The sequence below is a fragment of the Podarcis vaucheri genome (genome assembly GCF_965113315.1).
Source record: "Podarcis vaucheri genome assembly, chromosome: 8".
Classification (NCBI taxonomy): domain Eukaryota; kingdom Metazoa; phylum Chordata; class Lepidosauria; order Squamata; family Lacertidae; genus Podarcis; species Podarcis vaucheri.
In genome coordinates, this window is record NC_138766.1 from 45,041,507 (window position 1) to 45,055,572 (window position 14,066).

At 40.2% G+C, this 14,066-nt stretch overlaps 1 protein-coding gene across 2 annotated transcripts in view; it reads right to left on the reverse strand.

Annotated features, from left to right (window-relative positions):
- VAPA (VAMP associated protein A) overlaps positions 1–8,711 on the reverse strand; it is a 30,232-nt gene extending 21,521 nt beyond the window's left edge. The window contains exon 1 of one of the 2 annotated variants that reach the window (XM_082234922.1): positions 8,127–8,711. In XM_082234922.1, the coding sequence (XP_082091048.1) occupies positions 8,127–8,202 (76 nt within the window). In that variant the 5' untranslated portion in view covers positions 8,203–8,711. The remainder of the gene's footprint in view (positions 1–8,126) is intronic. The other variant, XM_082234924.1, reaches the window with a different exon arrangement.
- Between the last annotated feature and the right edge of the window lie 5,355 nt (positions 8,712–14,066).

Consider the following 14,066-nt stretch of genomic DNA (forward strand, 5'->3'; position numbering starts at 1 on the left):
TAACTCATATATTTAAAAGTCATACTTTCAAATAATACTACTACTACTTCTCCAGCTTTAAATCACTTTGTAAGCAAAGAAAAGATAAGAAGAGGTAATAAACAGGGAAAATAAAATGTTTTCTCCTACATGAAGTTATTTAATCGCACTGTTAACAGACTCTTTAAAATTAAAATGATTTTTTTAAAGGAATCTACAACATTCCTTTAAAGTCAACTTACCTTGTTTTCATTTTCAGCACACTAAAAATCACATTAATAATTTAGAGCAGTATACCAACTGAGATAAGGAACTACAGGAAATGCAACATACTGATACTCTTAGGATATGATGAACTAAGCAAATAATATTATGTAAGCCCCAGTTAATACACACCCAGCCAAGATCAAACCCATTATACACCTAATGTTTGCAACAAATATGTCAGGACTTACTTCAACAACCAGCTTATCATTTTAGCAGACCAACAAAAATGAAGGTTCCAAAGCAAACACAGCACAAAAAGCCAGCAAATGGATACTGCAATAAGTTGACTGACAGAAAAAGAACCCCATGCACTTTAAGTCAAAATTATTCCTTCATCAGGAGAAATTACTGATGAGCACATTTTTCTTTGCTGTTGTATAGTTAAAATATGGTATGCTGCTTCTAGATACACAGAATTCCCCTCATGAAAGGCTACCTTTGGTCTGAGAGAGGTTGGGCTCTTGTCTCTGTCCTATGGAGATTTTTATGCTGCATTCATTAATATTATCAAGGCTTTTGTGCAACAATATAATGGTATGATGTGCTGAACCGCATTAGACAAATTATTCTGGAATGAAGTACCACATCATACCAGCATCATGAATCCTTTTATTAGCCTAGATTGACTAACATTTCACAATATGATCTAGTTGTTCATTAAAGGTAAAGGGACCCCTGACCATTAGGTCCAGTCGTGACCGACTCTGGGGTTGCGGCGCTCATCTCGCTTTATTGGCCGAGGGAGCCGGCGTACAGCTTCCGGGTCATGTGGCCAGCATGACTAAGCCGCTTCTGGCAAACCAGAGCAGCGCATGGAAACGCTGTTTACCTTCCTGCTTTCGAACTGCTAGGTTGGCAGGAGCTGGGACCGAGCCACGGGAGCTCACCCTGTTGCGGGGATTCGAACCACCGACCTTCTGATCGGCAAGTCCTAGGCTCTGTGGTTTAACCCACAGTGTTGTTCATTACAGCTCCTTAATTATCAATACATGACATACATGACCCTATATAGTTGATCCAAAAGAATTTCATCCAGTAGAAATCCTAATGACATTGCATTTATTAAACTGCAGTCTGGTGGACAAATATGAGCAACCATTATACAAAAATTAAGAGCATTAATTCCCACCTACCATTCCTTAACTATTCTAGACATTTACTACTTTCTGGTTAGAAGTTACACACAATACTGGAGTGATATCATGCTCAACTGACTCAAATCTACTAAAGACATTTCTAACAAACTCCTCTGCTCCCCAGCTTTAAGTAGCCCAAACAATTTGCTTTAACTGGCTTTGTATTCAACCACTGCTGCACAGGTGGCCACGGAGCTATAACACACAGAATTTTTATTCCCAGTTTTATACTTCTGTAACCATACTTCATACTACAACCTCCCTAGAACTTTCTAGCAGTGTTATTAACTATATTGCCTATACTGTTGTTTTCTATATTGATTTGCAAAGATAAAATATAAATAAAGACTTCCAACTGCTATACAGGAAGCCATAAATTTGTTATGAAATTGTTTTAGTGCTATGATCATTCCATGAGCAGAAGGGTTCTTCCATGGGCAATATGATTCTGTCTGATATAATCCAGTGCATTTTATGTGAAATACTGGTAAGATTTAAGCAATAATTTCTGGAAATATTAGATAATCATCTTAGATTACTAAAACAGTAATTACAGAAATTAGACTCAACAATGAAATGCCATGCATCTTTATTGAAAAGTCTCAGCAATTTCAATGGGACTTGTTTCCTATTAAGAGTGCATAGTATTACAGCCTAAATATCAGTAGCTTTGTTATGCAAGAAGGCAACCTGCGAAATTAAAGGTGAAATCAATACCCACCTGCCCAACTGCAACTTTAAGAACTGAGTAGAATTTATGTCAAGGTAAACATGCATTAAGACTGCAGAACTAAAAAGTGTTTGGACTTAGAATGAATGAAACCAAGTTTGTTTTGGCCAGTGATGTGGGACAGAACATTTTCCAGCGCTTTATTTTTCCACTTCATAACTTAATTAACAACAATACACAGATATAAATGGAAAATATATTAGGCGAACTTGGCAGTTTCAATGTTTTTAGCATTGCTTACTAAATACAAGTAAAATAAAGATGCTAAATTAGACCATTCTCTAGCACATAAAAAAAAAACTTCTAGTGCAAATTTCCATATGCAAACTAACTTGCATTGGATTTTTTTCTAAAAACTCTCATCACTGTTTTCAGTCCTATAATTCTATTTCTGACCTAATATATTTTGCAGTATATTTCCACCTTAGAATAAGGTAGGTGCCATTCATCACAGCACCCCCCCACAATTTGATGTTGCAAATAATTAAAATGTACCAACACAGAAGTTTTTGCACCCAGTAAACCAGTTTACTATCTCTTAATGGACTTCTGAAACAGCAATGCAAATGTCTAATCAATATGAGGGCTGTTTCATATTACATGTATGCAGATCTATTTTAATACTCCACATTAGACATGCAGAAGCCAAATACCAATTTGCCCCTAACAGGTATCTTAAAAATTAAATGAAAGATGTGTGTATATGAAACTGTGATGCAAGAAACAGCTATTACATTAGCCAGATCATGAAAATTCTCACTTATTTTCCTTCAGTGTCTTAAGTTTGAGAAAAACATAAACTAAGTTAAAAAAGACATACCGACATATGACAGATACATATTTAAAATGTTCCAACCCTGCCTACATGAAAGACATACCAATGACCAATTTTGGCAACTGATCTTAAAGGCAGAGGGATGGGTTTAATGGTGAGCTATTTTTACTCTTAAGTGCAAGCGTCTCAATTTGCAGTAAGTGTATATCCTTTGCAATACCAGCAGCTATGCAATGGTGAACTATACTTCTGTTATCGGACCAGTTTTAACAATTATCCACCAAGTCTCCAACATTCTGCAGTTTATAGTTAAGCCTAAAGTATTCTACAGCCTCTGTGCTCTATTTGCAGAGATTTCCAAAAATGCTTAAACCTTTTGATGCACCAATACAATATTACAAAATATGTCATCATGACTTCACCATGGTGAAATTCCATCAGTAACTAAACTACCTGTACTTGAAAGCATGAAATGTTGTTCTTTAATATGGGCAGTGTTAACAATGGCTAGTGTAAACTTGTAACCAACAGAGAATAGTTATGTGTGGCAACTTAAATCCACTGGGTGAAATACAATTATTTAACCTGCTTGTGTAATGGAACTTCTGGTTTCTCTTTTCCAGTGTGAGAAACTCACGATATATAAGCTAATCGCCAAATGGCACCTTAAGCCAAGGTTGTGGTCACCACAACGGAATGTCTAGACACCATTTTTTAACACTGAAATTTATTTTTATTATGATGATTTTTCATTTCATTTCTATACTGCTTTATATTTTAAAGATATAATGTATTTACAACACATTAAAACATCAAATAAAACAATCCTGAATAAAACAAATGCAAATTTCAAGGAAAATATTTCAGATTCTTCCGTAAGTGACATTTTGCTTTCCCCTGTTTGTTTGTTTATTTACCTACTTAATTTATATAGCTGCCCCACAGCTGAAGTAATCTAGGAAGCCAGTGTCATGTAGTGGTTAAAGTATTAGACTAGGACCTGGAAGGCCAGGGTTCAAATCTCCACTCAGTCATGAAGCTCACTGGGTGACCTTGGGCCTGTCACCGCCTCTTACAGGGTCACAGGGTCGTTGAGGTAGGGAGGGAGGAGGGAGGGAGGGAATGAACCATGTACTCCTTGGAGAAAAAGGTGGGATATAAATGCAGTAAACAAGCTCTTCTGCTTACCAGCTTAAGAAAGCTGGAGAAGCCAGCCAGATGGAGAGCTGCATGTGGTCACAACTGGACTCAGGCCAGTAGCAAAACACAACTGACTAATTTCTAACACTGCTCTTCTCGAACCTCCATCTGCCCCCCAAATTTGTTTCAAGGGGTCCCCCGGAAGGGGAAGCCCCGTTACATGAGTGGACACCCATTCAAGCTACAATGGATCTCACCCTTAAGGATATAGCACATAGTTACAATAAGGTGTCTTCTATTGGGTCAAGCTATTGGCCACCTAGCCAAGTATTTCAGCTGGCAATTCCTTTCCAAGGCAGACATCTCTTTCAGCCCTACTATATGATAAAATTTAAATCGGATATCAGAGGGATTTAACATCGCTATTCATGATTGAGGCCCATCTATTTCAATTTTAACTTAACCACATGCAGTTATGCACTAAACATCATCCATTGTTATTAAGAATGTTTTATCATTACTGGATTTAAGAGACTTTTTATTAAGAAATATATTTTTTTTTACAAAGAAAACATTTTAAAATAAATTTTACAATAAGCTATTAACTCGAAATCAATGTATCCTGACCAGAGAAAGCAGCCTGGCACTGACTGCTCAACTGTAACTTTTAAGAACGTAAAATAGAAATTTTGAACTTATATTTGAAATACTTTTGTCTTGTTTACCACTTAAGCACACTTGCATTATCAGCAACAAAGAAAGGCAATGAAAGTGACCCATTTGTTTGTACTACTCAAATGGTGAACTGCAGCAAAATCTTTTATTTTGAATTATGATGTAAAGAGTTCTAGCCGGTTTCAGCATAATATTACAATTTTTAAAAAGTGTTAATAGTATAAGCTTTTCTGGGGTTTAAATATGGATACAGTGTAACTACTACCCTTATTCTAAATATGTTAATGCCAATGCATTGTCAGCAATGTCAAAACATCATTGGAACTGTGTCATAAACTTTAAATTATTTTGTATTATCACAATTCTTGCTCTAACTTTAAACAATTTTTTACAAGCTGCAGTATGTCTAAAAGTCAGGTTATCATAACTACAGAAATTATGCTGATTCCTGTAGCACTTACATCCTGATCTGAAATATTTGCACTGAATTGTCTGCCTGCAATATCAGAATAAGGTCATATTTGTGATATTGCACTGGCACAGCACTCCATATATTCTGTCCTAAGCCTTTATTTGCTAGGGAAACCTGTTTTAAGATTGTGGCAGAAATCCAGTTTATCAGAGCTCTGGATGAGAATGTGTCCAGATCCTTCTGTATTCTGAAACAAACTGAAATCCCATTACTTAATTGTTTCAATACATTTGGCAATGACAACCATTTTACTTATAAGGTAAAGGATCCCTGGATGGTTAAATCCAGTCAAAGGCAACTATGGGTTGCGGTGCTCATCTCACTTTCAGGCCAAGTGAGCTGGCGTTTGTAAATATTTGTATATTTACTTATACAAATGTCTATATATGCCAGTGAGACTCAAGGGCAAGACTCAATAGGCCTACACTTGGTTTACATGCACTGTACATTACCACATTGTGGTTACTACTCTAAGCAAACTTGCTTAGAAGTTTTATCAGAGTAAACAAGTATACTTACAAGTATATTTATTTCAGATTTAAATTTAACTGAGGCAACAGTACTAAACACACTAACTTGAATTCAGGACAACTTACTTTTGAATAAACAGACTTAGGATAGTCCAACATACCAAGGGTAAGGTGCATCTATGTATTCTACCTAGCTAAGGACTGTACACCTTCAGCTTTGACATCCAAGTTGTTTTTTAAGCTGAAAATGCCATTGACTGGGCTTTATACAAAGAAACAAATGTTCTTCTTTTAAGTTGCTTTTGAGTTGTGTTCAGGTGCTATAATGAAACCACTATCTGGTTTTATGCTACAGATTATTCTAAAAATGCAAACATGGTATCAGGAATTTTTTTAAAAAAAACTGATTTAAAAAGTAGCATGCCACCCAACAGGTAGATGCTTCAAAAATTCCTCTGAAGTAAACCTTAACTGATTCAACTAGATGACTTCCCTAGGTAATGCAAGAACCAAAGCTGAAGGCCTGCTGCAGACCCATGTATACTTACCTGGGAGTAAATCTAATAAAGCTTACTGGGAATTACTTCTGAGTAAACACACATCAGCTCATGCTGTATGTCACACAAACTTTCAATGGCCAGAGTCTATAAGAATTCCACAGATGTTTCCACAACATTCTATCTTACCCTTCATCCCACCTTCACCACATAAAACCTCATAATGAGTAACTTTTATCAATTAAGTCTAAATTTTTACATTTTCATATCTTCCTCCTGAACACATTATCTGTAAATTTCACAAAAAAATAGTGAGATTCCCAAGCAATGAGTTTAGCTTGAGGTTTTAAACTAAAACTGATTTATGACTGTCAAGTTGCAACGGAGCTTGAAGATTCTGAAATGCTATTTAAAATATAAAAAATAAAAGAAAATAATTAAATTATAAAATGCTACCTGAATTCACAACTTCCTTCTTTGAGCAACAAGATTACTTTATCACCCCAAGTATCCAAAAAGCTAACACTAATATGTCATTTGAACTGCTTGCTCCCCTAAACTCCCATTAATCAACCTTTCAAACTTGCTCAAAATGATATATTTTTCAGTTAGAGTTACAATCTAGCTCAAGGTAGGTTATAGTATTACTATAGTCCTCCCTATACCTAACTCAGTAACTTAAGTAATATTAATTCCTCTTATAAGCAGACAACTGAGACCTAGCTTGTGATGTTTCTAAAGCCATCCATTCAACCTAGTGCTAATCAGAGACAGAGTATAATTTTACGACTAACAGAGTATGTTTACTGTGTTTTGGCAATTACCCTCCAAGAATCTTGGCTCTTTTCCGAATGGCATTACAATTTCATCACCATCTATATCACTGCTATATTGAGGGATAACTAAAAAAAAATTAACATTCTGTATATATTGCATTAGAAACATTCTGCAAATAAGAACACACCGAATACCGAAGCAACAAATACTCAAAGCACAGAAACTTATCCTGTACTTTGTACACGATTCTTATATTCGATGCACGGTCTCAGGAAACACACCTGCGGGGCGGGGGGAGGGGAAGCTTTTATTTCTGCCAACAACAACAACAAAAACGTGTCGTTCACTAAACCCAAGGTGTCCAATATCAAGAGTATCGTTGCTATGGAAAACGCCCATTACCGAGCTCCTTACATGACACGTCAGAGGGCGTTGGTGCAAGATACCACCACTCGACTACAGGTATATCAGAATGGAAGAATCGAGGTGGCAACGAAATCGGGGGAAGGGAAGGCGCCGCCTGGAAATGTAGGAAACGTGCAGAGTTTCCCCCTCCCCCATCTTATACAAGGGCTGCCCAGCCGCATCTTGAGCCTCTCGTGGAAACACGGGTGGCGCGAAAGCCGTCCCCGCACTCCTCTGACAGCGGCGAGCTGGTGGCCGGCCAAGAGCCGATTTGGCCCAAGCAGGGCCTGGTCGAGGCTGCGCTGCGGAAGAGGAGCCCGGGGAGGGGCGGAGGAGCTGGCAGCGCCTAAGGCCGGCTCCGCAGACTCGCCAGGCCAGCTTCCCTCTCTCGCCCTCCGCCGGCGGATGGAGCCGTAACTGGGGCCGGCCAAGCCCGCTGCTCAGGGTGACGCGAGGAGGTCGGGGAAGCGGGGGAGGTTAGAGGGGCTCCCGCCTCAGCACCGCACACTGACGGCGAACCGGGGCGGGAGAAGACAGGAGGAGAGAGCAAGATGGCGACGGCGACGCCTCGTCCCGTCCCTCCCGATTCAAACCTCCCACCCGAATCTCCCTGGAAGGAGGGCGGCTGGGCCAGGCCTTCTTGCCGCCCGCTCCGCTCTCCACATCTCTCCGCCCCACCGCTAAACAGGCGCCGGGCGGGGGAGGAAAGAGTTGCCTTTCCCCGTCCACCCTTTTGGGTATCGCCGCCGCCCTCCCCCCACCCATTGGGGAGGATTCCTGCTCCTCCGCCCGCTCTCTCGTACCTTTGAATTTGAGGTCGGTGGGCGGATCGAGGACCAGGATCTGTTCGTGCTTGGAGAGAGCCCCGGCGGCCGCCATCGCTGCTCCCTCGCTCGCTCAGTCCGGGAGGAGGAGGAGGCGGAGAGGGTGGGTGGGTAGGTAGGTAAAGGGAGGACACTCCGGTCGGGGAGGGAGGGAGGGAGGAAGGAGAGAAGGGAAGGGACGCCGACCGAGGAGTAGCAGTCGTAGCAGCAGCAGCGCCCGCCGCCTCCTCCTCCTCCTTGCTCCCTCTAGAGGCGCGCGCGGACAGAGAGGCGCGCGCGCCGCCTTCCTTCCTCCTCTCTCTCTCTCTCTCACACACAAACTCTCTCTCTCTCCGCCGCCGCCTCAGCTTTCTTCTTGCCCGCTTTCCTTCCCCCCTTCTTCTCCCGTTAAGGACTTGGCTCGCTCTGTGAGGAACCCCCCGCGCGGCTGCCCAGCGCACTGCGTTCGACGACGGCACGGGCGCGAGGGCAGCGGCCGCCTCAAGCTCTGGCACCCGCACGTCAGCCTATGGGGAGAAAGGCAGGCAGGCCCGTGCGTGCGTGCGCGCGCGCGCACGCACGCACGGCCACGCGCGAAGACACATAACACCAACGCCGCTTCGAGTCTCCGCCTGCTCGTCCCTCTTTCCCCCCCCCCGCCCCCTGGTCGGTTGACAGGTCTGGTCGCTAGACGCGGGCCTCCTCCTCCTCCTCCTCCTCTCACGTGGGCCGGGATGGGCGGGAGAGCTGTCACGCGCGCCCTGAAGGCGCCACAAGTTTGGGTTTTTGGCAGTCAAAAAGGAATTCTCCCCTCCGGAGGAGGTGGGTGGGGGGATACAGTGTGGTACTCGGGGCAAACCGGAAGGAGGAAAATGACACCAAAGGGTTAAAGCATCGGGAGTCTCCAACAGCGGAAAAGGAGGCGGCCTGGGAACTGTTGGTTCCCAGCATGCATCGCTCTCTAGTTCTCTGGACGTTGCATGCTGGGAGTTGTAGTCGCCAAACAGGAGAAACGGAGTTGACTTGGGTTAGAAAGGTATCCCGTCCGGGTCTCTGTTCCCTCTGTACATTGAGTGCTGGGGACATTTAATTGCCCCCGTGTGGCAGGAGTGGCCGGGTTAAATGCTTAATGTTAAATTCGAAACAGATAACATGTTTTGCGCTGAGGATCAGAAAGAAAGGAAAACTGGATTTATTAATTTTTCACTTGAGTTCTTTCAATAACGCTTGCTTTGTTATTTTTACCACCGTAAATATTGCTGGGCTGGCTATAAATTTGCAAAGATCGCACAATCTGTTTAGCAGAATAAGCCTGCTCACTATCTTTGCCCAGTTTCCCTTGGCAAAGTGTTTTTTGCACCTTGAGACCTTGACCCTCTAATTGAGATTGGCACAAGGGTGTGGGTGTGGAAATACTGATAACAGAATTATCTGAAAATATATAAAATTCCAAGCAATTCCACATATTTTTATTGATAAGCAGCTATCACTTGGAATATATGGTGGGGAGCACATCAGAATTAAACTGCAGTGGTAATAAAAATATACTGTATGAGGAATAATAAAAGCATTGGCACACCCATTGCAGACATAGTAGAATTACAATCAATGTATCACATTTAAAATGAATATATGTTGTCACAATGAGAACAAAATATAGATGTTGACGTACCCAATTGTACAGGGAACCCTGGAAAAGAAGAGAGAAAAGAACAGATCTTAGGACAGCCATTAAAATGTAGTAACTGATTAGAAATTGTTCAGTTACAAGCATCTGAACTCAAAAGACAATTGTGCCAATATTTGTTTAGGTACAGGAATTATGAGTCTTGCTCAGGATGCATGACATGTTAACCACAGTCCTATGCTTGTTTACTTAAAAGAAAGTCTTGCTGTAGTGCTCAGTGGAAAGCTCCACTAGAATGTATACAGCAGAACAGGAAACATATCACCAAATCATAGAGAATGCTGGTGTGGTTAAGTGCAAACACAAGGCAGCTACCAGAGGCAAGGGTGTTTTCTTCAGGGGGGGAAACAGAGCAAAAAGGAACACAAATTTGCCTTTAAAGTGCAAACAGGCAATAAGGGATGCAGAAAAGGCCTTGCAGTGGGATTGAGTGAGATTTGGTTGCCCTGATGGATATTTATCAAGAACGGGGGAGGAATCCAGCAGGGCTCTTACTTTATTGATTTGAAGGTAAGGCATTGGCTTGCAGCCCAAATCTCCAACATAGCTCCCCTGAGTTAAAAAATAACAGTAATAGGACTTTTGTTAGGGTTTTTTTTCCTGAAATGTCAGTATAACTTTCATTGTTTTCATAATCCAAAAATTGGGAGGATACAAATTTTTAAAATAATACTGAATTTTTAATGTAATTAACCTACTTCTGTTCTTACTTTTAGTCAGCATTCAGTTTATTGCAAATATCTTATGTAATTACATGCAACTAGTTCCATATCATGAAGTACTATTCTTGCATTTTTATCTGAGGTGATTTATAAAACATTTATTCCTTTTCAGTCAGCTTGTATAGTTTTATAGACGGAATCTTTGACAGCCTCCTGTTGAATTATTCATAGGGCCACGGTATGGGTGATACTAATGAGAACTTGCTAGATTGGAGCTTGCAACCGATACAATGTACGTGTCTCTGCATTTTGTGTGTGAGAGGGAGAAAGAGAGGGAGAACCTTTTCCTACTCCTCCAGATATTGTGTGACTTGTAATCATAGAATCATGATAAAGTAATATTAAGCTTTAATAGTAGACAAAGCTTACGAGTAACTGTTTCTGCTGCTTTATGCATCTTGCCATGGTTAAATCCTTTGGGTTGCCATGTCCAGACACTGGTACCTTTAAGAGCTGCATAACATGAAACTTTCTGCCAATTGCAGCACTTTTTCATTTCAGTACTAATATTGTAATGAGGACAACAGTATTAGGCAAAACCTGCCATATTATGGAATTCTTAAAGCTACAGGACCCCTCTCAGAGCCTTGACTCAGTACATCCATTTTCTCATCTTCTGCAATCTGCACTGGTGTTCTTTCCTGAAAGTGCTCAATGATTTGTGCTGCTTCCCTTCCCTCAACACACCCCAAAGTCATAATTCATTGATGCATAGTAATAGATGTAGAGCTAACTTGAAAATATAAATGGCAGGTAAGTGGTTTATCTTTGGAACAGTCTAGTTTTTACATGCAGTGGGCACCATGCAACTACATCAAGCCTACCCATAATTACATACATAGAGTGACTGAGCTGATATGTGAATAAGGAAGAAAAAGCTCTTGAAGCTGAGCTTGCTGCTTAATTTCAGGGAATCTATTTCACAACTCTGGTAGGTAACCTAAGTGCTTTAACAGACTTGAATGAGCAAGTGGAGGTTTGAAGTACATACAGTATTTTATCAGATATATTACCAGGAGTTGTAACAGGTCTTTGAGAAATCACAGGTGTATTTAAAGTGACACTCCTTGATGAAGCTCCACTTCGCTTTGGTATTTATTTTTTGAAGTATGAAATATCTGTTTACACACACACACACACACACACACACACACACACACCTCTAAGACCTTTAGAACTGAGAAAGAAAATTGTACCTTTTAATATAAAGAAACAAAAATAAGTTATTCTGCACTACCTTATCTGGCAGTGATCTTGCATTGATAGCAAAGTGGTTAACTTTTCAATGGGCAGTTCTGTTTCTGTCACTCCATAGGAGAGAGATCCACACATGATGTCTCGCCATAGTATTTTGCAATCATATTTACGGTAGTCTCTTTTACAAGCTTGTGTCTACTAAGTGATCTGAGATCAAACTACTGTTATTACATATCTGTTTCAAACTATATAATAGCACAAGCCAACTCATTCAGGAAAAACATATCTGTGTACCAGCCCCAAAAGGGTGGACACTGCTTTTATGGATGAAAGCATTGGTTCAATATGATATAAAATTATCTGTCCTTATCTTTTACATCTATCAAGCTTCCCTTATACTTCCTACCAGACCAAAAAGCCCTGAACACTACAACACTCCCATTGTTGGTCATTCAGTTTTAGCATTAATAATTCAGTTGTAAGACGGACTGTTAAACATTTGATATTTAATGCATGTAAATAATTTTGTTTTTTCTTTCTATATGCAGCCACGAACCTACCATAGTATCTTTCTTTCTTCTATCTTTCTTGTATTATTTCTACTTATTGAGGCATTTTAATCAATAATTAAAGTATCTCAGATCCATTCCTGCCTTGCAGCTGGGTTGGGAGTTATTATTCAGATTTGAAGATTCTGCATTCTTCAACTGTTATTGGGTACCAAGAACAGTGGAGGGAGCGCTCTTGGTAGCTCCTGCACCTTCAGAAGTTTAGAGGTGGCAACCCAGGGGAGAGGCCCACCTTATTTCTGTGACTTACGTTGTTGTAAACTGGTATTGATATTGTGTTGTGATGTTGTAGCCCATCCAGGGAGTGTATGGTGAAGGGCAGTTAAGTGGTGGTGGTGGTGGTGATGCCATAAACAACTTGAGACCCAGGACCCATACAAGGCCTCATCTTCCCTGCTGCATGATGTGAGCCTTTCATTCATCTGATAAGGACCTCCTGGGGGTGCTACAACTACTGGAGATTTGACTGGCAGCCACTGAGGGTAAGCCTTTTCTGTATCGGCACTCTTTTTTGCAGACCCACATCTTCTAAACTTGGGCAAGCACCATCCATGATGGTATCTCTGCACCTCCTTAAAGTGTAGTTATTCGACCAAGCTTTTGCTGATGCATAATTCTGGTTCTAGCTGGCTTTTAAATTTCTGCCTGATTGCAGCTGCATTTTACGATGTACTTGTTTTTCTTTTTTTCGCGTTCAACACCTCAAGACCTTGTTGGCAGGTAGTATAGAAACGTTCTTAAAAAATGTAATAAACTACAGCAATGTCTTTCCATGTGTATTTGTGATTTTATAACTCCCACCCAATACCAGAGCTCAATATAAGTTAAAGCCTCCAGAAAAAAAATAGTTTCAAGGATGTGTGATAAGCCAGAAGCATCTTAAATATGGCACCTGCTTACATTTATTAGAAAGTAAATCCCACTGAGTACAATGAGACTTATTCTCAAATAAGTCTACATAAGACTGCAGCTTCATATCTCACAAATTGTATTGGATGTGCAGCTGTTTTATTTAAAAGGTGTACAAGGAATGGTCACAAAAATGATTTGCATAGTTAATTCTTAAAGTTATATTGTCAGATTACTTACAGACTGCTTACAAAAGTTTTCAATTGATTTTATGCAAAATGGTGGAAGAACCAAACTTTTGCATAGGCTTGTAAATGCTTTTCTATAGAGAAAAGAATGTCCATCAGGAAATATAAGTGCTTTCTGTTCTGATCATCGTTCTCTTTTATTTTTGTCATCTAACAAAGGCAAAAAGGTGCAAAAATTAAGAATATTTATTAGTATCATTCATTATTGATTAAATAAAATATGATTGTTTTAGACACAAATCTTGTTTCTGATCATACAATTACAATATAGACACAACAATATTAAAAGATTATAACATCTCATACATAACCACCAATGGGTCCAGCCCATTGAAAGCCCTTGCATAAACAACACAGAGTGATAGTACTGAGTACAAAGCATTACACTGGAATTGATTGCTTTTCTGGGTTTAAACAAATAAGATTGAATAAGAAAAAGCATGTCTACACAGAAATAGTGCCATGAGCACAGAAGCACAATCACAATTGTGTGGATGGAATCAACTATATAAAATATTATTCACTTGTATTATATTCAAGCACACTAGATAAATCTGTTGCCATTTGAAGATTCGTTTCTTGTTCTGCAGCTTGCTGCCATCGGTCAACAGATACATGTGCACTATTATGCTATTTTAACACTTTAGACTGGCAGATATCAATCAAAG